Raw genomic sequence first — 27080 nt, 5'->3', positions numbered from 1 at the left:
ACTCATCTGTGCCCCAGTGGTCTCCTGTGTCGGAGGGTTCACCTACAATTCAGTGACTAATGGAAAACATCGTTCTTCTGACCCATCAGTTGTGACCTCTTCCTCTGTTGAAGACCCCATCCTTTGCCCATGTTCAGCGTCGACTAAATAATATTTTAATTCTGTTGCAAAGGCCTCCTCCAGTGTCACATGATTCTCCAGACTTGGCTACATCAACAATTTTGTCGGATGAAGAACCCTTGGACCAAGATCAGCCAACCTCAAATTATTTGGCTCTTTTGAGGTTCTTCTTGGTTTGCTATCCGTCTTTCTTCTCTCTGGCAGCCCTGTCTTTACAGGGCTCCGCGTTCCTGATGCATCAACCTGCAGGAGCTTTTAGATTACTGAAGATGGTGCTTTCCTCTTCCAGGAAAGCTTTGGCTTGCATAAATGCCTGGTTGGCAATCAAGAAAGACCTGAGTAAGGCAGTTTTCTGCACTCGTCTGTTGCGCTTGATACAACATACTTCCCTGTTGTATGCTACCGAGGAAGCTCCTTCATTGGGAGTTTCTGCCTCTTCCCAAAGGGACTTCTCTAGTCTCATTGATGTGACTCATCGTTCTGCATTTACCTCAGCCAGGATTTTATTTACAGGATCTGAGTTGGACCATCTCAAAGATGTTTTTAAAGTATTTGAGGTCATGAATTTCTAGGACTGGAGAACTTCTTTGGATTGGTTGGGGGTTCTCTTGTGCCAACAGGGCAATAAGACATGGTCCACAAAAACTTATGGCAATCTTTACTACTGGACTTCTTAAAAAGAGGGAATAATAGTATTCTTTCACCTTTAAAGGAGTCACTCCCTCTCAGAGGTCCTCTCTCCTTTTCACCCCATTGGATTGTTCTAGCTTGTTTCCACAAGCCATCCTGGAACAGTAACCGTCTTAGCTCAGTTGGCCAAATGTACAAGAGAACCAGGTCGACTACCTTTGTCTACTTTAGCAGTTGAACAGCCTCCCCACTGTTGCAACAGCCACTTCGAGGCAGTATGGGCCACTTACAATCTCATCCTCGAACCAACCTCCGTTCGATGCTGACTTCAAGAAAAACTGTAGTCAGACCAGTCTCTTGCAAGTGAGAACCAGGTCCTCCAGAACTTCCCCAGGGGAGTAAGACTTCTTTAATTTTGAAGAAAATGGAAAGCCAGAGGTATAGAACCAGGGCTATTAAAAGTCCTACTCAATTCCTTTCAAGGAGAATCCTTTCTTGGTAAACTTTCCTATCAGCTTAACAGCCTACTTGGTATCCTCAAAGAAGTTTTCACCCCTCTCTCTCAAGAAGTGTCACCCCTCTTTAAAAAGCAAGCTGTGGACGCAGTCAAGGATTTAAGCACAGTGGGGTTTTACAACCGCCTGTTTGTTGTCCCCAAGGCGTCAGGAGGATGGAGGCCTCTCCTGGACATTAGTGCTCAGAATTTCTTCATCCAAACAATGAGGTTTAGAATGGAAACAAGCAACTCAGTCCTGTCAGCCATCCACCAGGGAGACTGGATGGTAACTATAAATGTGCTGGATGCATACTTCCATTTTCTAATACATCAGGACACCAGAAAGTACCTGAGATTTGTTTTCCAGGACAGAGTCTATCAGTTTTGGGCTCTGTGTTTTGGCCTGTCAACAGTCCCTCAGGTATTTACCCGGGTCTTGCCCCTCTAGCAAAATGGCTTCACCTCATGGGCATCAATGTCAGTCTTTTCTTGGATGGCTAGCTCCTATGGTCCCCATCGAGATTAAGATGTATGGAGGACCTACAGAAGACTCCTTTGTCCAGGATTTAGACCTGATAAACTTCAACCAGTCTCAGTTAGTCCCGACACAATCGATCGTCTGCACCTGCATACGGAAAGTCCAAAGTTTTCTTGACAGCCCTTCCTGCTCTGCAAAGGAATGGATGAGCCTCATAGGAACCCAGTTATCCATCGAGAAATTCGTGCCATTGGGAAGATTACACACCCAAGTGTTTCAATTTTACCTAAGAGCCAGTTGGCACAAGAAGGTGTTTCCAGATTCTTGTGTGTTCCCCACACTCCAGAAATCAAGGAGAACCTTCAGTGGTGGCTTTTAGAAGAGATTTTTAGTGGGGAAGTTATTACTCCTTCTGAACCCAGATCTAACATTGTATACAGATGCGTCGAATCTAGGTTGAGGAGCCCTTTTAAACGACAGAGAAGTGTCCAGAACGTGGTTGCCAGCCAGAAAGGAGTTACTTATAAACGTGAAAGCTGAAAGCAATTCACCTAGCTCATCAGTCTTTCACAACAGAGGCATACAACAGGACAGTAGAGGTCCATTCGTATAGCATGACCACTCTAGCCTACATAAAGAATCAGAGGGGAACTCATTCTTTCTCACTTTACGAAGCAACCAAAGACTTCCTTCTATGGGTACAAGACACTCTAACCAACATTGTGATCGGATTTATTCAGGGCAAGCTAAATGCCCTTGCAGAAAAGCTAAGTTTGGGCAAACAGGTTCTACCGACAGAGTGGACACTGAATCCACAGGTGTGGGGAAAGCCGTCAGTAGACCTGTTTATAATGTGAAGGAATCATCGCCTACTGCTATTCTGCTCTCCAGCTCCAGATCCTCTGGCAGGGGCAACAGATGCCATGATTCAAGATTGGTCAGATCTAGACATGTACACTTTCCAACTGTTCAGCATTGTGAGGGAACTTTGTCACCCACTCCAACATGCTAATGATCCTAGTAGCTCCCTTCTGGCCCCAGAAGGAATGGTTCCCGGACTTTCTAAGAATACTGGTAAATTATCCGAGACTATTACCCTAGGAGAGAAAGCTTCTCAGACAGCCTTACATTTACCGCTATCACCAAAATTTATCCACTCTCTGACAGGCTTCAGACTGTCCAGGAGTTTGTCAGAGTGAAAGGCTTTGTAAGAAAAGTTGCAGAGGAAATTGCAGGGTGTAGGCACCAATCTTCTGCTGCATTCTACCAGGCAAAGTGGTCAGTTTGTAGAGACTGGTGTCGGGAACATCGCATCTCATCTTCTGAAACCATTGTAGCCCAAATTGCGGATTTCTTGTTGTTTCTGAGGTCATTGTGAGGATTAACAACCTCTGTAGTACTATTAAAGGTTACAGGAGTATGTTGAACTCTGTGTTCAAACACAGGAGTAAGTTCATCTACAAACCAAGATATCAGTGATTTGATAAAATCGCTAGACACATTGAGGCAAGAGAAATCTCCATTAGTTGCCTGGAACTTGGATGTAGTTTGTAAATGGATTTCAGGCCCTCTTTCAAACCCTTTGATTCCTGTTCCTTAAGGAACCTGACGAGGGAGACTATTTTTAATGTCCTTAATCGAGGCAAAAAAGAGTGAGCAAGCTTCAAGTGCTTGATATGAAGGTGGGTTTTTCCCAAGGCAATGCAGTTTGCTCTCTAACCCTGGGATTTTTAGCAAAAAACAAGAATCCGTCTAACCCCTGGCCACGTTTGTTTGTCGTCAAGAGCTTGGTCGAAATCCAGGGCCCTTCAGATCAGGAGAGAGTACTTTGCCCAGTTAGGGCACTGAGGTGTTATATTGAGAGAACAAACCTATGGTGTTTGGTAAAAAAAGACCTTCAAGGCCACTGTCTAAGAATACTTTAACCTTTTTTCTAAGGAATTTAATTATGGAATCACATTTGAAGGTTCAAGATGAAGCTCTTCCTTTGTGTAAAGTGAAAGCCCATGAAATAAGGGCAGTCGTCACTGCTGGCCTTCAAGTGAAATCTCTTGCTGTCTGCAATTTTGCAATCTACCTTTTGGAATTGCAAACCAATTTTTGCTATGCATTGCCTCCATGATGTTGAAACAGTGTATGAAAAATGCAGTACGCTAGACCCTTTCCCCATGGCTGGCATGGTATTTGGGGAGGAAATATAGGAGCTGTACCTTATATTTTCCTCTATCTCCTCTCCTTGATAATGGATTGTCAAGTTATTGGGAAGCCTGGGAGTTGTTGATTTTTATGGTTGGGTTGGGTTGCTTGTTTTTATGTGTGGTGTAGGTGAAATTTATCTGGTCTTTTGTCGTTGGATTATGAGCTTTGGCAACCTGTGATTCACTCCTATGTTACAAAGCCCTCATAAATAGTAAAGGCAACACTTTGTTGAGAGGAGCTTAGACCAGAGGCAGTATCTACTTGCTGCGTCTCCCTCATCAGGTAAGGTTACAACAGGCATGTAATGATGCTAGCTAAATTTCTATTCCAAATTCACCTCCATATCTGTGTTTTTGAGTAGTATATGCGTGTATATCCCTCCACGTGTGACTGTGGGATTCAGGTTTGTAATTATTTGGTAAGTTACTTAAATAAAAATGACATTTTTATAACCTATTCCTTCGTGAAAGTGGGTGGGGTCAATTACCTACACCAAAACAAAAGAACGCTACTGTGTTTTTCGAATCTTGAGCATCTGTGTAAGTGGAAACTAATAGCTATGTATTTATTTGGTAAGTATATACAAAATTGTATTTAATTATAAAAATGTCATTTTGTAATATCCTAATACCTTTAGAAATGTAGCAGTGATTGATAATTCCATTAAATTCTTTCATCTCTGTGTAGCACATGTTGCATTTTTCAAACCTAAGTAAAGTGTTATTATTTTAATTTTCAAATAACAGTTTGAGTTTGAGATGAAAAATGTTAGTGGCTCCGATAGTCGGAATGACACAACTGCAGAAGGTGTGGACGATGAAGAAGATGTTGAGCTTAAAACACTACAGAAGGATTGTTATGAAGCTCTTCTGCAGACTGTCAAAGATATTGCATCATCAAAAGGCATCAATTATACTAATATCATCAATATGGTTGCCCTCAGGTTAGTTTTGAAATTGTTCATAGCCGAGACATACCTTTTCATTTTGGTGACTTTAGAACGGAATAGGTACTATTCCTAATGTGCTTGTACTGAATGTGCTTCTAGCAAGTGAGACAGTGGTAAACAGAGTAAACCATTCCCTCTATGTAAAGTTCTATGTTCAATCTTTGGTAGCACACACTGTTATGCTTAGTTTTGTCAATAAAGTATGTTTTGTAGTACTTTTCATATTATTTTTGTTTCTTGCAACTTGTATTCTTCACCATAGTCATTCTGTTTAAGTATCAGGAGGCTAGAATCTCAAAAGAGACTCCTTCAGGGTTTTGAAATTTCTGAAAGTGTTCATTTTGTGAGATACCAGAAAGTTTTCAGGGTTAAGTTAGGTTTTTGTTGGTATCAAATTGCTGATAAAATCATTAATCAAAAACTAGAAAGGTAGAGAATGAAATACATAAACAATTTTTGTATGGTGGGTAGTGTCATGGAATGCCTCTCAGATGGTGCGGGTTAACGCCCCCCAAGGACATTGAAAAATCACTGCCTGTGTATCATGATCAGTTACTGCTGCAGTGGGAGGTTGAAACCAACATTCTTTGGAAGCTTAAATTTCAAGTCAATGGCTCCTGTGTGCTTGTTCCATGTGAATAGTCTTCATCTGCTGAAATAATAATAATAAATATGTATATTGGTGCTTCTATGCTGTTATATGCTAACATTATAGAATATTATATTGATAACTTCATTAGTTTATTTATACGTTATTTATACATCATCCATGAAATGAGGAATTTACTCTTCTTATCTTATCTAAAATTGCTGTTATTGGTCTTTAACTTCTGGCTGTTGGGGGCCAGCTTCAAGTCTTGAGACTATCTTGAAGCTGGCCCCCAACACCCAATGGGAGACCAGTTCTACGCGCGCTGCCAATCACATTTCGGAAGATGGACTACACCACCCACACCACACTCCCTCACTCACCCTTTGCCAAGAAGATGTCTGGAACACCAGATGAAATGTCGCAACAAATAATTATTACTAGATTATCTTTAAGCATTTTATCAGAATTAGAAAGAAATATACAGAATGCTACTGTATCTTCTCTCAGATTTTGTTCACCAATACACCAATACTTTCAATATCATACTATGACTAATACTATAGGTGCATTACTGACCTGTCATATCAGTAACAAGAAAGCTGCTACAAGAAAGATAGAGAATGACCTCAACAAGATTAATGCCACTGACGCAGCAATAACATTCAACAGAATTAAATTTTATCATCCCCTTTTACTTAATCATCTGCAGTTCACTGCTCAATCTCTGTCTTGGCAGTTGTTATAGTATAATTCAGTACTCACAGTGTCAGTTAATTTAACTGTAAGCTTAGTTTTTCAATCTTCTCAGATGAAGAGGCTGTGAAATCACTCTGCTTCTGGTGTGTTTGCAGTAATAGTAACACTGTATATATGTAAATCTCCAGTGATAAATAAAATGTTTTCTTTCAGGCTTATGTCTCGAAACCTGCCAGAATGTGAAGAAGAAATGAGAAAGATACCTCATGTAACAAAGGCAAACTTTGATAAATATGGCCAAGCTCTATTAGAAGTTACTCAGCGTTATGCAGCTCAGAAACTTGGTAAGTTTTTATGATTTATCAGTTGTCATAGTTATTAGTTAAATTACATATACTGAATTTACGCTTCACTGTACCATAACATCTACAGTAATTTTTTTCTATGGATTAACTGAGTAGTTTGTGTATCATGAGCATATTGGATGTTGTGCATTTGAAGCTTTCAAATTTTACTTGCATTTCAATGCTGTTCCTGTTTCTTTTCATTTAGCATACGCTTTGATCATCTGAAACTTGACTGCCAATATTAATTTTATTTGGGATAAGTTTATATGGATTAAGTTTGCCACAAAGTCAGAGATTTTAATTGTCCTAAGATCATTTTTATCTCAAATTATTGATTTGACATGTAGATTTACTACCTCAGTTGAATATGAAATGAACTTTTGTTGTGAAGTTATTGATTGCATTATTTTACTAACTAGATGCATTCTTCTTGAAATATAGTCTTATTTATTGTGAAATAGTGAAAGGTTTTTCAATGCCATTATAAACTGCATAAGGTGGGGTATAATTTTTTTTTCATTTCAACACAAACCCATTACTTTACAGTAGCTTTAATGTGCATACAGCCAAACTTCAAACACTCCATATAGAAAGAGAAACCTTCCAGATTCATTTAGCAGTGCATGCACCTACCTGTCCTAGGGCGGCAGACTGGCTCATTTGTGAACAGCTAGCAGGCTACAACCCTACTTACTTTGACTTTTTTGCATCCTCCTTAATGTAAATGATCATTTGTTCCGATACGTAATACAAACCATCGGTCCTTTAACAATAGGAAGTAGCTAGCGGCAGCTGGAACGGTCGTAAGCTTCGAACAAGGGGAGAACGGTAGTTAACTGCTTGTCCGACAGTCGCGCGCCGCGCGACTGGGAGGTAAACAAACCACTTTTGCTTTCGGCCGCGGGTGTGAAGGACGTGTTCGTCATCGCTCTCTGCCCGCTTCATCATCGTATGCTTTGTTTATATTGTGTTTTCTACTAATGGTTTGTTTGACTTGAAAATGAAACTGTAAGTACACTGTTTTCATTTTCATTACTTAATTATGAACCAACATGGAGTTATCGCCGTAGATGCGGCGATTTCCTCTCTTTTCATGAATTGAACCCTTGAATTATGCCTCGGTGCCGAGGGCGGGCGCGCTCGCGCCGAGTCATGTATTTTGGGCGAAAGTGTGTAATTGAAAAATGTAAGTACTCTTTTCATTATATGTTTGCCCTGTGCGTTCGTTACCGAGAGTGTGTTTGCGCTCGGCACGAGCCTTTTAATTTTGTATAATAGAATGCAATGAAAGTGGATTCGCAATTGCAATATTCTTTTCATTTTCATTTATTTATTTGCATGAAATTTAATTTGGATCAATTTTCGTTCTTACCCGGGAATTGATCCTTACGATTTTTTTATGTGAAATGAATCGCAAGTGCAGTATTCTGTTTCATTTTCATATATATTTTATGATAGCATCATATTATTGGATCAAGTTTCCGTTCTTACCCGGGAATTGATCTTTTCCCCTTTAAGTTCTATGAAGTGAATCGCAAGGGCAGTATTCTGTTTCATTTTCATATTACTTTCACTGCTGTGTGGGGGGGTAGGGGAAGCGAAGGTCTGCCAGGAAGTCGTCGGAAAGCTCTCCCGCGACTCCCTTGGTATCCGATTCTTCGTCTTCCTTCCTGCCCCCCCGCTCAGCTTCTTCGTTGTATTTTGTATTTGGGGTCTTCCTTGCGTTCGGGGTGGGGCATGTCTTCCCCCCGTGCGTGAGGGAACCCCTCTTACTAATCTATCTATGTTACCGCAGGTGCTACATCCGTGGGAGACGACCTTGGACAGGTATGGACCACCGCGGAGGCAGGGCGTGCCTAGCATCCACGGGCTGCTGCAGCGTCTAGCGAGGTCTGGGGCGGTCTCCACTACTACCACGGCCGCTTATGCTGCTCCCCCCCCTCCTGGTCTACACTCCCCATGCTGTGTCGATGACGCCGTCTGCCGCTACTAGGGCCGCAGCCGTACCGAGGTGGGGTTGCCGCCGCCGCCTGTTTTCTTCGTGTTGCCTGCCCCAGACTTCCGCTGTTCCAGCAGCTCGCCCCTGGACCGGGCGCCAGGACCCAGGTTCCGCTGGCTGCCGATGATTCTACGAGGCGATCGCTGGGCCTGCCGTACCTGCCGCTGATGTGATTCCCGCTGTTGGCTTGGCTGTCCCTTCTGGGTCTACCGCTGCCGCTGTTCCTGCCGCTCCTGAGATGGTTGCTGTTCCTGTCGCTCCTGGTTCCTGTGCCTGTCCATGCTGGTCCTGCCCACGGTGTGTCTTCCCCAGTCCCAGGTCCTTCCGGACAGGTGCAGTCGGGCCGTGTTGCTTCGGCAATAGCCCCGGCTCCGGCCTGGATGGAGGACCTGACGACTGTCCTGCGTGAGCTGACGAGGAAGAGAGAGAAGAGGAAGCTGTCATCTTCGTCTTCATCGTCTGCTGCTGCCTCTTCCCCTTCGACTTCTAAGGCCCATAAGCCGAAGAAGAAGAAGGCTGCCTTCCCCCCTAAGAAGTCTCCTTCGGGAACTTCTAAGGGCCCGTCCCACCTCGGTGGGACGGGGGGTCCTTCTGCTGGTCCTCCTGCTCCTTCGGGAGCGGGGCCCGTCTCCCCTTCCGTAAGGAAGAGATAGACGGGGACCAGAGGAGTATCGGTTAGCTCTGGTACTTCCTCGCCTGGTGCTAGCGGCGATGCCGCTACGCCAGGTTCCGGCTCGGTCTCTCGTTCGCGAGAGATCCCGAGTGTACGTTCTCCCTCGGGAGACCGTGCAGCCAAGTTTCGGCGCCAGAGTTCGCTCGGCGCCAAGACGCGGCACGGAGCAGAAGGCTGGTGAGAGACGCTCAGGTGACTCTTGCCAGGCCAGCGGCCGCTCTTGCAGCGACCAGCTGGTAACCCGGGTTTTCCCCCCTAAGAAGGCTCCTTCGGGACCTTCTAAGGGCCCGTCTCGCTCCGGCGATTCGGGGAGCTCTTCTGCTGGTCCTCCTGCTCCCTCGGGAACAGGGCCCGTCTTTTCTTCTACCAAGGAGAAGAAGACGGGGACCAGAGGAGTACCAGCTTCGGCTGGCACTTCCTCGCCTGGTTCTAGCGGTTCTGCCGCTAAACCAGGATCCGCCTCGGCTTCTCGTTAGCGAGAAGTACCGAGTGGACGGTCTCCCGCGAGACCGTCCAGCCAAAGTCTTGACGAGCCCGAGCTCGCTCGCCGTCAAGACCGAAGCGCGGAGCAGAAGACTGGGGAGAGTCGTGCAGACGACTCTCGTCAGGCCAGTGGACGCTCTCGCAGCGACCAGCTGGCTGCTTGCGGGTTGACGTTGACGGTCGGCTGACCAGCCACGAGTTGAGGCGAGGAAGGGGTCCCCGCGGCCGTCGGTACCAGCCACGGCTGGTACCAGCGGCTCGACGCGCCGAGAGGACGCTCGCCGGTCTCACCGAGACAGCGAACCTAGCAGGTCACCTGACGCCGCTCCCATCGGGACCGGGCGAAGATGGTAACCAGGCAACAGCTCGCCTGAGCTAGAGATCAGCGTCGACGTTCTCAGCCGAGCCTCTCGCCCCAGGCGAGCGGCAAGGCTAGGCCTGCTGCTCGATCGCCACCGCGGGTTGACGATCAGCAGCAGCCCTCCAAGCACGCTGGTCCTGCCAGCGAGCTAGGGGGGGGGCGTCAGGTCTGCCTCTCCTGTACCTTCAACCTCCTCGGGCTACACCGGGAGGAGCGAGGTACCTATGAGTGATCGCGAGAGGTGCGCCGCTCGCGATTCCCGCTATGACACCGTATGGAGGCCAGGCACGGTTCTAGACCGACCAGGACATACGTGCAAGTAGCTGAGGCGACCGTCAGGGGTCTGCCGCTATTCCTCCTTTGGAAGGAGGAGTATCTCGGGATCTGTTCTTGTTGGAAGGACTGGACGGTCCTACTCCGCAAGACGCGGTTACTCCCGAGATACAGAGGAAATTGCAGAAGTCATTAAGCTGATTCGTCAGCATAATGACCTTGCGGAAGGATTGCCTCTCCCACCAGCAGAGCCCACGTCTCTGCTCGAGTCGTTTTGGGGCCCGAGAGGGAACCCAAACCGACGGTGGGTCTGCCGCGATCGGAGCTTGCCGATTCTGTCTCGAACCAGAGTCTCTCGTCTCCGGACAAGGGCGCTCAAGAGGCTCGCTCAGTTCTGGCCGGTCGATCAAGCTACTTCCACCTCCTCTACTAGCGACAGCGGTGTTTCTACGTGTCTTCGGACACCGTATTTAAATACTCCTTCGGTCCTCCTGAGAGGTTTCGACCTCGACGAGGACTGGAATGAGTCGGAGGACGGTATCGGCTCTCCCCTGTCAGGTGTCGATCAGCCCCACCCAGACGACGTTCACAGTGGCGGCAGACCCTTACCTACAGTGAGAGTTCGTAACCCTCCGCGGGAAAACGTTTTCTCCTGACGATACGTTTTCCCAGACTCTGAGAGACCATCGCCGCAAGGCGATGGCTGCTCCTATTCTTCTCCAACTGCTAGTTCCACTGGGAAGGTGAGCGAGTATCCAATTCCTCCCCCATTCCCTCTCTCCTTACGGCTACGAGGGAAAGGGGAGGGATCCTACAGAGATTTCTCTGTAGGATCCCACGTTCGGGACTGCGCTACCGGGGGGACCTTCGGGTCCTACCTGACGTAAGCCCCGGTCGTTGAGGAGGGATCCTGCCCCATTCTCGATTTCTACGGGAATCGAGAGGACCACCAGCCGATATCGTTTGACGAATTCGGTGGGGGTTTCGCAGACTGCTTAGAATTCTAAGGAATTTCTAGCGCATTCAGTGTTCGAGTTTTTTACGATCTCCAAACACTTAGGCGAGACCACGGTCTAAAGTGAGCGAGACGAGAATCCCCGATGTTACATGATAATCGGGAACCTCGCCTATGCTCAAATTCCTGGAATTTCTAGCATTGGGAAGAAGACTGCTGCTGAAAGAAACTATCTTACAGTAGGCGACCAACCTGGAATAGAGAAGATCGGACGGGAATATCCAGTTTGGCTGGAACTATCGTCTTAGTATTCTGTTCACCATTGAAGCTTTCCTTCGAGGAAGACTTCTCCTTCACTCTTTGATAGAGATCGAAGGTGGTCGATCCCCAATCCTTTATTTTGTTTTCTTGAAGGAAAGAATTTAGGATGGAGATCGTTGTTCAGAATCCTACAAATATACTACGTATATTAACCTCGCGACATGATTCTACTAAGCAGTTGAATGGTCCGCCGAAGGGTAGGCGCATATCCTAGTTTATCTACGGATTGCGACTTAGAAGAGAAGTATTCTAATTGAACTGCAACTCGGGGTTGCCTGCAACCTCCCAGGAGTTTTCAGTTTCAATTTTATATACTTATGGTTTTGTCACGACAACACCATTTCAACTTTTATATTTACCGAAATTCGTTTCGCCTAAATATAATTGCTCGAGCATATCTTTTATGCTCGGTAGTTCTAGCCGAACGCATTCCTTCATGGAATAATGGATTACATGGCAACTCAGGATGACGAGTCGGCGAGAGCTCAAGCTCAACTACTGCGTATTGAACTGCCTGACAGCAGCTCAGTATCAGCTGGGCCTCCGAGATGCACGGTCAGTTATGTCTCTCTCTCCCCTGGTTTGATTGACTACCGAACCGTATCTCTGCCCAACAATCATGGACTTAGGTCTCTGATTAATGGGGATTCTTGCAATAATGAAGGACCATCTACTGCTGTGAAGCTAGATTCCATCGCCTTCGACATTGCGAGAATTTTCAATAGAGATATCTCTTGGACTCTTTCATCTTTCTGTTTACCGCACGGTAACAGAAGTCTGTACAAGTCTCCCGCTGCATCGCACTGCGATAATGCGAATGATTTTGCAGACATCTGAGTTTGTCTTCAAAATATCTCGTATTCGTAGGTGTACAATGTTCATTGTTCAACCCGAATTACGAGATGTGTCAGAAGACATCGCCTACTCTCCGACCTGACAGCTCTACTTCCAAATGTTCAGCCATGAGAAGCAGTTCTTCAGGCGGCTTTCCCCTGTGTTTTCATTACTGAAGAACGCCCCGCTTTCATTGCAACTACGACTTCTCACCGGACAGCAATGAAATAGCGGTTAGCGTTTTCAGTCATTTGTAAGCACAGGTTATGAATCTTGAGAATCCTTCCTCTCGATTCGTCTGTGAAGACGTAGGTTGCATTCAATATCTACCTTCGTCTTCAACGGTACATAGTGTTGTTTCTCCTTAGCTGAGATTCAACAACCATGAGATGTTTTGCCTTCAGGGACCTCGGTCTCTAGAAGGCAATTGACTTTCGCCTGTTGGGCACATGCCTTAAGAGAATCATCACCCTCGCTGTCCGGCATTGGTGACAAACAAATACATTATTTGTTTGGTCTCTCGCATAACCCTTTAAAGGCGAAGGTCACGTGACTTACTCGGATGCTTTGACAACTTGCCTCCTACCGAACGCAGTCAGTCGGCAGCTGTCAGAGCGGCCGAGTCAGTTACGAACTACGCTGTTGACTTAGTTCGGTTGTTACAGAGCAATCATTACTTCGTTTTTAATAGATCTTTCACAGTACCCATACCATTGACACCCACCATGGAGTGTCGGTGTCCTATCCACTACCGAGAACTTCGCTGCATGGGGATAGGAGGATGCGAGAGACTTCGTGTGGCAAAAACGGACAGACCAGTATGGGTACTGGACATCACCGAAGTAGAGAAGAGGAATAGGTCATGCGACTATTTCCTTCTTTTCCTCTGAGGAACTGCATGACTTCTCCTGCGAAGTCAAGCATCCAGGGGATGGGGATCCGTGACAGCTCGATTTCGTACCGAACTTCGTATCGAAGACTCAGACCCTTCGGTCCCTGACGATTGGTTCGAGTCGTTCACAATCCCCTCCCTAATGGACTTCACCGCCTTCGATGCGAAGGAGATGCTGCCTTGTCCGCAAGAACTTCTCCGTGGCGCAGGTACTGAAGGCAGGGGTCTGGTCCAACCAGACCACATGCCCTTCCTTCTACCTTCGGGGATATTGCCCACAGGTCCTTGGGATCTTTTTTCCTTGGGACCCGTGGGTGGGCTGCTCAACACGTTGTGTAGCGAACCCAGACCCTCGCAGGCTGAACAGCATCGAGTCCTGGTGTGACCGTAAGAATGGATGAGTGAATGAGAGTGTGACTGGCTCCTCTTCCCATCTTTTTCTTCCCCTCTACCTGTGGTTAGAGGGACACGGTCGTCACCCTGCTGGATTAGGACAAGATGCAGGTGAGCTACTCAACAGAGACCCATCCTATCCCTTTCACTAGGGATAGGAGCGTATATCCACCACTTCCTCCAACAAGGGGGGAGGAAGTGGATGCCAGCTTGAGACAACCCATACTTTATGTTGCCTACTTGCAAACAGGAACAAGTTCTTGCTTGCTGGTACGAAGAGATACGCTTGCCTCTCTCTTAGTACTCGGCCCAGAGGTCTGACCATTGATCCTGCGGTGCACACCCCGATCAATCGGACAGAGGCTTGGATCCCTCCCTCGCTCTTACGACCAGGGAGGCATTCCAGGGATGGACGAACACCAGTCTGTTCATCAAAAGACTCAGATTCCTCCCACCAAGAAGTGAGTCTTCCTATTGTTAAAGGACCGATGGTTTGTATTACGTTTGTTCCGATACGTAATACAAACCATCGGTCCTTTAACAATAGGAAGTAGCTAGCGGCAGCTGGAACGGTCGTAAGCTTCGAACAAGGGGAGAACGGTAGTTAACTGCTTGTCCGACAGTCGCGCGCCGCGCGACTGGGAGGTAAACAAATCACTTTTGCTTTCGGCCGCGGGTGTGAAGGACGTGTTCGTCATCGCTCTCTGCCCGCTTCATCGTCGTATGCTTTGTTTATATTGTGTTTTCTACTAATGGTTTGTTTGACTTGAAAATGAAACTGTAAGTACACTGTTTTCATTTTCATTACTTAATTATGAACCAACATGGAGTTATCGCCGTAGATGCGGCGATTTCCTCTCTTTTCATGAATTGAACCCTTGAATTATGTCTCGGTGCCGAGGGCGGGCGGGCGCGCTCGCGCCGAGTCATGTATTTTTGGGCGGAAGTGTGTAATTGAAAAATGTAAGTACTCTTTTCATTATATTTTTGCCCTGTGCGTTCGTTACCGAGAGTGTGATTGCGCTCGGCACGAGCCTTTTAATTTTGTATAATAGAATGCAATGAAAGTGGATTCGCAATTGCAATATTCTTTTCATTTTCATTTATTTATTTGCATGAATTTAATTTGGATCAATTTTCGTTCTTACCCGGGAATTGATCCTTACGATTTTTTTATGTGAAAATGAAATCGCAAGTGCAGTATTCTGTTTCATTTTCATATATATTTTATGATAGCATCATATTATTGGATCAAGTTTCCATTCTTACCTGGGAATTGATCTTTTTCCCCATTTAAGTTCTATGAAGGTGAATCCAAGCAGTGATTCTGTTTCATTGGTTTTTATATTACTTTTCAAAACCCTGCTGTGCGGGGGTAGGGGAAGCGAAGGTTCTGCCAGGAAGTCGTCGGAAAGCTCTCCCGCGACTCCCTTGGTATCCGATTCTTCGTCTTCCTTCCTGCCCCCCGCTCAGCTTCTTCGTTGTATTTTGTATTTGGGGTCTTCCTTGCGTTCGGGGTGGGGCATGTCTTCCCCCCGTGCGTGAGGGAACCCCTCTTACTATCTATCTATGTTTACCGCAGGTGCTACATCCGTGGGAGACGACCTTGGACAGGTATGGACCACCGCGGAGGCAGGGCGTGCCTAGCATCCACGGGCTGCTGCAGCGTCTAGCGAGGTCTGGGGCGGTCTCCACTACTACCACGGCCGCTTATGCTGCTCCCCCCCCTCCTGGTCTACACTCCCCATGCTGTGTCGATGACGCCGTCGCCGCTACTAGGGCCGCAGCCGTACCGAGGTGGGGTTGCCGCCGCCGCCTGTTCTTCGTGTTGCCTGCCCCAGACTCCCGCTGTTCCAGCAGCTCGCCCCTGGACCGGCCGCCAGGACCCACAGGTTCCGCTGGCTGCCGAATGATTGCTTACGAGGACAGAATCGATGGGCCCCTGCCGTTTTTTTTCTTTTCTTTATTTACCTGCCGCTGATGTGATTCCGCTGTTTGGCTTGGCTGTCCCTTCTGGGTCTACGCTTGCCGCTGTTCCTGTCGCTCCTGAGGCTGGTTGCTGTTCCTGTCGCTCCTGGTTCCTGTGCCTGACCATGCTGGTCCTGCCCACGGTGTGTATTCCCCAGTCCCAGGTCCTTCCGGACAGGTGCAGTCGGGCCGTGTTGCTTCGGCAATAGCCCGGCTCCGGCCTGGATGGAGGACCTGACGACTGTCCTGCGTGAGCTGACGAGGAAGAGGAGAGAGGGAAGCTGTCATCTTCGTCTTCATCGTCTGCTGCTGCCTCTTCCCCTTCGACTTCTAATGCCCATAAGCCGAAGAAGAAGAAGGCTGCCTTCCCCCTAAGAAGTCTCCTTCGGGAACTTCTAAGGGCCCGTCCCCAACCCCGGTGGGGAAGGACGGGGGGTCCCCTTCTGCTGGTCCTCCTGCTCCTTCGGGAGCGGGTGCCCTGTCTCCCCTTCCGTAAGGAAGAGATAGACGGGGACCAGAGGAGTATCGGGTTAGCTCTGGTACTTCCTCGCCTGGTGCTAGCGGCGATGCCGCTACGCCAGGTTCCGGCTCGGTCTCTCGTTCGCAGAGATCCCGAGTGTACGTTCTCCCTCGGGAGACCGTGCAGCCAAGTTTCGGCGCCAGAGTTTTTGCTCGGCGCCAAGACGCGGCACGGAGCAGAAGGCTGGTGAGAGACGCTCAGGTGGACTCTTGCCAGGCCAGCGGCCGCTCTTGCAGCGACCAGCTGGTAACCCGGGTTTTCCCCCCATAAGAAGGCTCCTTCGGGACCTTCTAAGGGCCCGTCTCGCTCCGGCGATTCGGGGAGCTCTTCTGCTGGTCCTCCTGCTCCCTCGGGAACAGGGCCCGTCTTTTCTTCTACCAAGGAGAAGAAGACGGGGACCAGAGGAGTACCAGCTTCGGCTGGCACTTCCTCGCCTGGTTCTAGCGGTTCTGCCGCTAAACCAGGATCCGCCTCGGCTTCTCGTTAGCGAGAAGTACCGAGTGGACTGGTCTCCCGCGGGAGACCGTCCAGCCAAAGTCTTGACACTCGAGCTCGCTCGCCCGCAAGACCCCGAAGCGCGGAGCAGAAGACTGGCGAGTGTCGTGCAGACGACTCTCGCTGGGCCAGTGGACGCTCTCGCAGCGACCAGCTGGCTGCTCGGGTTGACGTGACGGTCGCTGACCAGCCACGGTTTGAGGCGAGGAAGGGGTCCCCGCGGTCGTCGGTACCAGCCACGGCTGGTACCAGCGGCTGGACGCGCGAGAGGACGCTCGCCGGTCTCACCGCGACAACGAGCCTAGCAGGTCACCTGACGCCGCTCCCATCGGGGAGCGGGCGGAGACGGTAACCCAGCAACAGCTCGCCTTGACGATAGAGATCAGCGTCGACGTTCTCAGCCGAGCCTCTCGCCCCAGGCGAGCGGCAAGGCTAGGCCTGCTGCTCGATCGCCACTGCGGGTTGACGATCAGCAGCAGCCCTCCAAAGCACGCTGGTCCTGCCAGCGAGCTAGGGGGGGGCGTCAGGTCTGCTCTCCTGTACCTTCAACCTCCTCGGGCTACACCGGGAGGAGCGAGGTACCTATGAGTGATCGCGAGAGGTGCGCCGCTCGCGATCCCGCTATGACGCCGTATGGACCAGGCACGGTTCTAGGACCGACCAGGACATACGCGCAAGTAGCTGGAGGCGACCGTCAGGGGTCTGCCGCTGTTCCTCCTTCGGAAGGAGGAGTATCTCGGGATCTGTTCTTGCTGGAGAGACTGGACGGGTCCTACTCCTGCAAGACGCGGTTACTCCCGAGATACAGAGGAATTTGCAGAAGTCATTAAGCTGATTCGTCAGCATAATGACCTTGCGGAAGGATTGCCGCTCCCACCAGCAGAGCCCACGTCTCTGCTCGAGTCGTTTTGGGGCCCGAGAGGGAACCCAAACCGACGGTGGGTCTGCCGCGATCGGAGCTTGCCGATTCTGTCTCGAACCAGAGTCTCTCGTCTCCGGACAAGAAGGCTCTCTCAGTCTGGCCGGTCGATCAAGCTACTTCCACCTCCTCTACTGCGACAGCGGCGTTTCTACGTGTCTTCGGACACCGTATTTAAATACTCCTTCGGTCCTCCTGAGAGTTTCGACCTCGACGAGGACTGGAATGAGTCGGAGGACGGTATCGGCTCTCTCCTGTCAGGTGTCGATCAGCCCCACCCAGACGACGTTCACAGTGGCGGCAGACCCTTACCTACAGTGAGAGTTCGTAACCCTCCGCGGGAAAACGTTTTCTCCTGACGATACGTTTCCCAGACTCTGAGAGACCATCGCCGCAAGGCGATGGCTGCTCCTATTCTTCTCCAACTGCTAGTTCCACTGGGAAGGCGAGCGAGTATCCAATTCCTCCCCCATTCCCTCTCTCCTTACGGCTACGAGGGAAAGGGGAGGGATCCTACAGAGATTTCTCTGTAGGACCCACGTTGGGGACTGCGCTACCGGGGGGACCTTCGGGTCCTACCTGACGTAAGCCCCGGTCGTTGAGGAGGGATCCTGCCCCATTCTCGATTTCTACGGGAATCGAGAGGACCACCAGCCGATATCGTTTCACGAATTCGGTGGGGGTTTCGCAGACTGCTTAGAATTCTAAGGAATTTCTAGCGCATTCAGAGTGTTCGAGTTTTTTACGATCTCCAAACACTTAGGCGAGACCACGGTCTAAAGTGAGCGAGACGAGAATCCCCGATGTTACATGATAATCGGGAACCTCGCCTATGCTCGAATTCCTGGAATTTCTAGCATTGAGGAAGAAGACTGCTGCTGAAAGAAACTATCTTACAGTAGGCGACCAACCTGGAATAGAGAAGATCGACGGGAATATCCAGTTTGGCTTGAAACTATCGTCTTAGTATTCTGTTCACCATTGAAGCTTTCCTTCGAGGAAGACTTCTCCTTCACTCTTTGATAGAGATCGAAGGTGGTCGATCTCCAATCCTTATTTTTGTTTTCTTGAAGGAAAGAATTTAGGATGGAGATCGTTGTCAGAATCCTACAAATATACTACGTATATTAACCTCGGCGACATGATTCTACTAAGCAGTTGAATGGTCCGAGGGGTAGGCGCATATCCTAGTTTATCTACGGATTGCGACTTAGAAGAGAAGTATTCTAATTGAACTGCAACTCGGGGTTGCCTGCAACCTCCCAGGAGTTTTCAGTTTCAATTTTATTTTTATACTTATGGTTTTTGTCACGACAACACCATTTCAACTTTTATATTTACCGAAATTCGTTTCGCCTAAATATAATTGCTCGAGCATATCTTTTATGCTCGGTAGTTCTAGCCGAACGCATTCCTTCATGGAATAATGGATTGCATGGCAACTCAGGATGACGAGTCGGCGAGAGCTCAGGTTCAACTACTGCGTATTGAACTGCCTGACAGCAGCTCAGTATCAGCTGGCCTCCGAGATGCACGGTCAGTTATGTCTCTCTCTCCCCTGGTTTGATTGACTACCGAACCGTATCTCTGCCCAACAATCATGGACTTAGGTCTCTGATTAATGGGGATTCTCGCAATAATGAAGGACCATCTACTGCTGTGACGCTAGATTCCATCGCCTTCGACATTGCGAGAATTTTCAATAGAGATATCTCTTGGACTCTTTCATCTTTCTGTTTACGCACGGTAACAGAAGTCTGTACAAGTCTCCGCTGCATCGCACTGCGATAAGAAGAATGATTTTGCAGACATCTGAGTTTGTCTTCAAAATATCTCGTATTCGTGGGTGTACAATTGTTCATTGTTCAACCCGAATTACAAGATGTGTCAGAAGACATCGCCTACTCTCCGACCTGACAGCTCTACTTCCAAATGTTCAGCCCATGAGAAGCAGTTCTTCAGGCGGTTTTCCCCTGTGTTTTCATTACTGAAGAACGCCCCGCTTTCATTGCAACTACGACTTCTCACCGGACAGCAATGAAATAGCGGTTAGCGTTTTCAGTCATTTGTAAGCACAGGTTATGAATCTTGAGAATCCTTCTCTCGATTCGTCTGTGAAGACGTAGGTTGCATTCAATATCTACCTTCGTCTTCAACGGTACATAGTGTTGTTTCTCCTTAGCTGAGATTCAACAACCATGAGATGTTTTGCCTTCAGGGACCTCGGTCTCTAGAAGGCAATTGACTTTCGCCTGTTGGGCACATGCCTTAAGAGATCATCACCTCGCTGTCCGGCATTGGTGACAAACAAATACATTATTTGTTTGGTCTCTCGGCATAACCCTTTAAAGGCGAAGGTCACGTGACTTACTCGGATGCTTTGACAACTTGCCTCCTACCGAACGCAGTCAGTCGGCAGCTGTCAGAGCGGCACGAGTCAGTTACGAACTACGCTGTTGACTTAGTTCGGTTGTTACAGAGCAATCATTACTTCGTTTTTAATAGCTTGTCACAGTACCCATACCATTGACACCCACCATGGAGTGTCGGTGTCCTATCCACTACCGAGAACTTCGCTGCATGGGGATAGGAGGATGCGAGAGACTTCGTCGGCAAACGGACAGACCAGTATGGGTACTGGACATCACCGAAGTGAGAAAGAGGGATAGGTCATGCGACTATTTCCTTCTTTTCCTCTGAGGAACTGCATGACTTCTCCTGCGAAGTCAAGCATCCAGGGGATGGGGATCCGTGACGCTCGATTTATTTCGTACCGAACTTCGTAGCGAAGACTCAGAAAAACCCTTCGGTCCCTGACGATTGGTTCGAGTCGTTCACATTCCCCTCCCTAATGGACTTCACCGCCTTCGATGCGAAGGAGATGCTGCCTTGTCCGCAAGAACTTCTCCGTGGCGCAGGTACTGAAGGCAGGGGTCTGGTCCAACCAGACCACATGCCCTTCCTTCTACCTTCGGGATATTGCCCACAGGTCCTTGGATCTTTTTCCTTGGGAACCCGTGGTGGCTGCTCAACACGTTGTGTAGCGAACCCAGACCCTCGCAGGCTGAACAGCATCGAGTCCTGGTGTGACCGTAAGATGGATAGTGAATGAGAGAGTGACTGGCTCCTCTTCCCATCTTTTTCTTCCCCCTCTACCTGTGGTTAGTTAGGGACACGGTCGTCACCCTGCTGGATTAGGACAAGATGCAGGTGAGCTACTCAACAGAGCCCCATCCTATCCCTTTCACTAGGATAGGAGCATATATCCACTTCCTCCAACAAGGGGGAGGAAGTGGATGCCAGCTTGAGACAACCCATACTTTATGTTGCCTCTTGCAAACAGGAACAAGTTCTTGCTTGCTGGTACGAAGAGATACGCTTGCCTCTCTCTTAGTACTCGGCCCAGAGGTCTGACCATTGATCCTGCGGTGCACACCCCGATCAATCGAACAGAGGCTTGGATCCCTCCCTCGCTCTTACGACCAGGGAGGCATTCCAGGGATGGACGAACACCAGTCTGTTCATCAAAAGACTCAGATTCCTCCCACCAAGAAGTGAGTCTTCCTATTGTTAAAGGACCGATGGTTTGTATTACGTATCGGAACAAATGACAATTTGTCGAAAATTGCATTTTTCCTAACTATACAAACCTGAGGTCCTTTACATATAGTCCCTCCTCATGCCACCCCTCACTCTGCGTATTTTGCATGGGCCAAAAGCAAAAGTGATTTGTTTACCTCCAGCCGCGCGACTGTCGGACAAGCAGTTAACTACCGTTCTCCCCTTGTTCGAAGCTTACGACCGTTCCAGCTGCCGCTAGCTACTTCCTATTGTTAAAGGACCTCAGGTTGTATAGTTTAGGAAAAATGCAATTTTCGACAAATTGTCATATCGGAACAAATGACAATTTGTCGAAAATTGCATTTTTCCTAACTATACAAACCTGAGGTCCTTTACATATAGTCCCTCCTCATGCCACCCCTCACTCTGCGTATTTTGCATGGGCCAAAAGCAAAAGTGATTTGTTTTACGCCGCGCGACTGTCGGACAAGCAGTTAACTACCTTGGAACCGTTCTCCTCTTTCGCCCCTTGTTCGAAGCTTACGACCGTTCCAGCTGCCGCTAAGCTACTTCCTAATTGTTAAGGACCTCAGGTTTGTATAGTTAGGAAAAATGCAATTTTCGACAAATTGTCATATTACACCTCATGATTCTCAATTATTTCAAGTATATAAAAGTATTGTACATTCTTTTATGGAATGTCTAAAGTGAATGCAGTTTTCTTTGCCAGTCCTAGTTTAATAAATGCCTTCTATTATCAGTCTTATTCATTGTTTACTAGGTGTTCCTAAATGTATTAAATGCATTTGCATTTTTTGGTACTTCACTAATTACGTATGCTCCAGTTTGGTTGTCATATTTTAAAATTATCTTATGGTAAAGGATAAGATTCTTTTGTGTTTTCAGTTTATGGGGCAGATGAGTTCTTTTTCCTAGTGCTAGGCTCTGCTTTGCTTCATTTTACGTATACTACTTTTAATGAGCAACAGTTCATATTGTCCTGACTTCAGAATGTCATCTAAACAGCATTTTCATCAGCATAGAATAGTGTTACTTACTAAGTCTCTCTACCATTTTCCATGAAAAACTATACTCGTTTTACAGAAACAAATTAGTTTTGATACTAGTATTTTCTGGAGAATACTGCTAGTAACATATTTTTGTGCTTTTTTTTTTTGGGGGGGGGGGGTTAATTGTATTTATGTATATAGTGTTTTTGGTGTGTAGTATTTCACCTAATCTCTTTTCAACATACTATAGCGTTAACACCAATACAGTAGAAAAACTTTTTAGGAGTTTTTTTTGAGAACTACAATACTAAAGACTTTTAACCTAGAAATATTTGTGTTCAGTTTAGAAATATTTTTATGTTCAGTTGTGGAAGCTATAACATACCAGTGTCAAATCCTTTTCCCCTCCATCCAGGGCCATTTGAGTCTTTGGAGCAATATCCCTACCTGGCAAGTACAAGTACCCAGGGAGGGCATGTCTGAGTTCTAAAAATCTCAGCTGCAAGGGCCTTGAGGAATAGAGCTAAATCCACTCGCCTAGCCTTTATCTCGGCGAGAATTTTCATTCTGTCGGGCTATCAGTCAGCTGTTTTGAAATGTTTGGACTCTCAAACTGTTAAATGTTTAATTTTTCAATATGAATCCTTCAGATTACATAATGTGCCCGCTACTTTGTGGACTCTCGTTCTAGTAAGGTTGGACCCTGCTTGGAATGACTCTTTTACCACTTCTAATTTGAGGTATATGTGGCCAGGTGAAGAGCTTTTCTTTTCTTCTTTGGGAGACTTGAGAAGCTGCTACTGACCACAGTAACTGGTAAATGTAGACTGACAAGTATCTTTTAAAAATCTGTTTTATAATAAGTTTTATGTATGTCAGAATTTAAACATTTACAGTAGATTTGAAGTAGTTAGAAAAGATTATGGTTAAATGGTTTGGTTTTCCTGTTACAATGTACTTTTATTATATTTCAGTTATACTAAGTGAGAGAGCTGATCAGTCATTTGATGATCATAGTTTTATGGAAGGAAATGAGGAAACTACTGGATGGTTAAGCACAGTCAGCGCACCAGAACCTGGACCCTCACCTTATTTTAATCGAAGAGGATTTGGCCGTAAATTTGGCAGGGGGTAAGTTTATAGATTTTGTACAGAGCATTAACTTGTCAATTGCAGTTTAAGTAGAATGGGAATGAAATATCTATTGTAAGTCAAGTCACCTTCATTACTTGTCAAAAACACTTTTTTTCTTGGCTGGATATCAACTGATAGGCAGTGGTGCTCTTTATCAGAATTTTATTTCAAGTGCATTAGTAATTGTAACTATGTTTTTTTATTTCTCATTATTTCTGCTTTTGCATCTATTGTATGCTGACAAAAGGTTAGACAGGCGAGACGAGAAGTTTGTTTTGCTACAAACTCACTACTTATAATTAGCCGAATTTCATGGTCAAACAGAATCCCAGACACTTCAGTCCATTTTTAAAAGAAAGCAATATTCAGCCATGTGCAAATGTATCCATAGGTCTACAGTAGTTGACTTCTGAAATCCTAACACATTTTTCAGGATTGACCAACTCCGTTTTTTTTTTCTTTTCCTTAATTGTGTTTGGTCGTTTGGTCATACAAATGACACACTATCAGGCAGTGAATCCCAGCTGCATCGTTTCCTCACCTGGAAGCAAAAAGAGCCAAACTGTTCATTCCAAGACATCCCCCTCTTGAAGGTTCCTTTGCACTGCTGGGTAGCCTCACCATAACTTTTTTTTTTTTTTTTTTGTTTTTTTTTTTTTTTTTTTTTTTTTTTTTGGATTTAACCCTTTATGTATTTTTGTGGTTTTAGCTTCAGAATATGTTACATTTTTGCTTTGATGTCCTTCCTACTGTCAGTGGATTTCTGCTCTGTGTATTTTAGTGTATTTGTAAGTGTTTTTCTTACAAATCCATTGGCATTATTATGCTGCTGTTATTGATGTGAGTGTCCTTTTATCTCTTCCTTTTTTATCATGAGTAATTTCTGCTTCTTAGGGTATTTTCATGCTTGGAATTGCATAGGTTTTGATATGTAGGAATAACTTGTATATTTATCCATTAAATGTTGGTAAACTCTGGAAACACAGGCTTCATTGTTTATGGTGAAGGGGTAGCAAGAGCTACCTTAATGATAGTATGTTTAAATTTGATTAATATTTTGATTTTTTTGTATAGTACTTGTATATGCTTCCTTCACATTTTCATATTCATTCGTGCATTCTTTATTCATTATTTTACAGTCCAGTAAACAGAGAATTTTAAGTTGTCATGACTAGGAAGTAAGGCATTTTATGTTTAACTGCCATGTATGAAAATGCGTTATGCAAATACAAGTATTACATTTTTTGTTTATGCATAAAAATTTTTGAAAATTTTGAGTTCCCTCGCAGAGGAACAGTTTTTCCAGTTAGGGAATATTCTTCATTGGTGGATGGTAGCAGGAAAAGGAGTATTGTTATGTGTACTTTTCTTGTTTGTTTTTGAGGAAGGCATTTCATTTTGCTTTGGTTGGCATTTCATTTTCCTTTTTTATAAATATAATTCAGCATTAAGCATTTTTTTTTTATAGTAGTTCTATATTTTTCAATTGTTGTGACACACTGACTTGTAAACCCTTTGAATGGGAAAACATAGAATAGAATGAGGGTCTTAGGTTTATGCCAATTCCCTGAAAAAACAATATTAAAATACGTATTACAATTTATCCCAGAAGTACTACGTAGTTTTCTGTTACTGAGAAATAGGATTGTTTAAATTTTGGAATGCCATGCATCAGATTATTGTTTCATAAAATAGTTAGTAATAGGGACTATTCCGTAGGGGGGTAGTGCCATCAGTGGATCTCATGTAGTGCACTAGGGATTACTTAAGGTTCTTTGCAGCGTGCCTTCGGCCCCTAGCTGTAACCACTGTACCTCCTTTCATATTCTCTTTCTTCATCTTACTTTCCACCCTCTCCTAACACTTGATTCATAGTGCAACTGTGAGGTTTTCCTCCTGTTACACCTTTCAAACCTTTTACTGTCAATTTCCATTGCGCTGAATGACCTCATAGGTCCCAGTGCTTGGCCTTTGGCCTAAATTCTATATTCAACTACAGATTTACACTATTTATTTCACATACTATTAAATTCTAGCCGAGAAAGATCAGTTTCACTTGGACCAATGTAAGCTTAGTCTCAGCCCATAATTATCAGCTCAGTAATAGGAACTCAAAAGTATGTTAGACTGACACTCACTAATATATTCTCAACATTTTAGCTGTGATACAGTTTGGTGCTTCCTCTTTGTGATTTTCATCCTTTCCAGAATTAAATTTCATCCCTGGTAACAACAATTTAAGTTGAGGGCTGCACATACGCCCACAAAGCTCCTGACCTCTGCTCAAGGGACCAAGCTTCATACCTGCAGTACAGTAGCATTCTTATCTGATAGTAGTGTAATCTTATGACTATTTTTTCATCCTTAACTTGTTCTTATGTAGATCCTAGTATAGTAGATCACATCTGATGTTCCTGGGGGAATAGACCCCTTTTGTTTGGTTCTTGAATCCACACACACACTTTTATGTTGTGCTGGATTTAATCTCTTACAGAGGTTACTGTTTGACTTAAAAGTTTTCCAGGTGTAAGATGCATGAGTGGCTGCTACCTTCCTAAAGTATAGTATCATCTCAAGCAACTTTCAGATTCCTCAGTGATGTACTAGAATGTATCTCCCATTTCCAAAATAAAGCTAAATTTGGCAACAATAGATTGTGAATATTTCCCTTACTGAATGAGATGTTTTGTATCATTCCAGTGGATTCCCACCTACATGGACCCAGTGTGAATTTCATAAACAAATATGGGTATGTTCACCAGACTGAGAAGAGTCTACTTGAGACTCAGAGGTCTGGAAAAACTAACCCCTATTAAAAATAATAATATGGGTATATGATGTTTGTTTGTATGGTGTTTTTACGTTGCATGGAACCAGTGGTTATTCAGCAACGGGACCAATGGCTTTACGTGACTTTCGAACCACGTCGAGAGTGAACTTCTGTCACCAGAACCAGTGACAGGTTTTTCTCTGAACGAACTCAACTAGTGAAACAGTGACAGGTTGGTCTAGGCTTGTTGATGTCTGGAAAAGCTTGTTCCTCACAGCCGTCTACATCTATGATTGCTACAGTGGAAACTGAAGAAGTTTTGCTCCAGCAAGAGATTTCCCTCACATGCAAGTCAACTTTGTCGTCAGAGGTCGGAAGCGATCTACTGTGGTGGTTGGACGATAGCAATCCGACAGTGGGGATTGCCCCTCAATTCACCTCCTCCGGAACTTTTACTGTTCTCAGATGTTTCTTCTGAGGGTTGAGGAGCTCATATAAAGGACCAACTGACCCCTGGGGAGTGGAGTCATCAGGACAGTCAGTTGCACATCAAAGTGCTGGAGATGAAGGCAGTTTTCCTAGTACTTCAGCAGTTTCAGGAAAGGGTGACAAGCCACTCCGTTATACTGATGTTGGACAACACAACAGTAGTAGCTTATGTGAACAAACGGACGACTGGTGTCTCGCCAACTTCATCTAATAACGGCCCATTTACATCAGTGGGCCGTAGACAACTCAGTGGACCTGATGGCCAGGTACATTCCGGGCAAAAGGAATGTAGTTGCAGACAGGCTGTTTGGCATGTGGGGGGAAGACCAATGGTAGACCTCTCTGCTACAAGATTCAATAGGAAGCTAGAGGTCTCTTGTTCAGTAGTCCCAGACACACTCGCAGTAGTGGAGGATGCTCTGGAACTTCCACGTTACAACCTGGATGTGTATGAGTTTCCTCAGTTTTGCCTTATTTGCCATTTTCAGAAATCTCAAGATGATTGATAGCAGCTTCATGGCCC

The 27080-nt window shown here is 46.1% G+C and overlaps 1 protein-coding gene across 1 annotated transcript in view; it reads left to right on the top strand.

The window, feature by feature from the left end:
- The window catches only part of LOC135221351 (uncharacterized), a 219911-nt gene that overhangs the window by 189737 nt on the left and 3094 nt on the right, over nucleotides 1-27080 (top strand). Inside the window, 3 exon segments of the mRNA XM_064259153.1 lie at nucleotides 4670-4866; nucleotides 6374-6504; nucleotides 23139-23295. Of these exon segments, the coding sequence (XP_064115223.1) occupies nucleotides 4670-4866; nucleotides 6374-6504; nucleotides 23139-23295 (485 nt within the window).

The sequence above is a fragment of the Macrobrachium nipponense genome, chromosome 2 (assembly GCF_015104395.2).
Source record: "Macrobrachium nipponense isolate FS-2020 chromosome 2, ASM1510439v2, whole genome shotgun sequence".
NCBI classification, from domain to species: domain Eukaryota; kingdom Metazoa; phylum Arthropoda; class Malacostraca; order Decapoda; family Palaemonidae; genus Macrobrachium; species Macrobrachium nipponense.
Note: the sequence above shows the minus strand (reverse complement) of the source record. Positions and strands in the feature narration are given on the sequence as shown.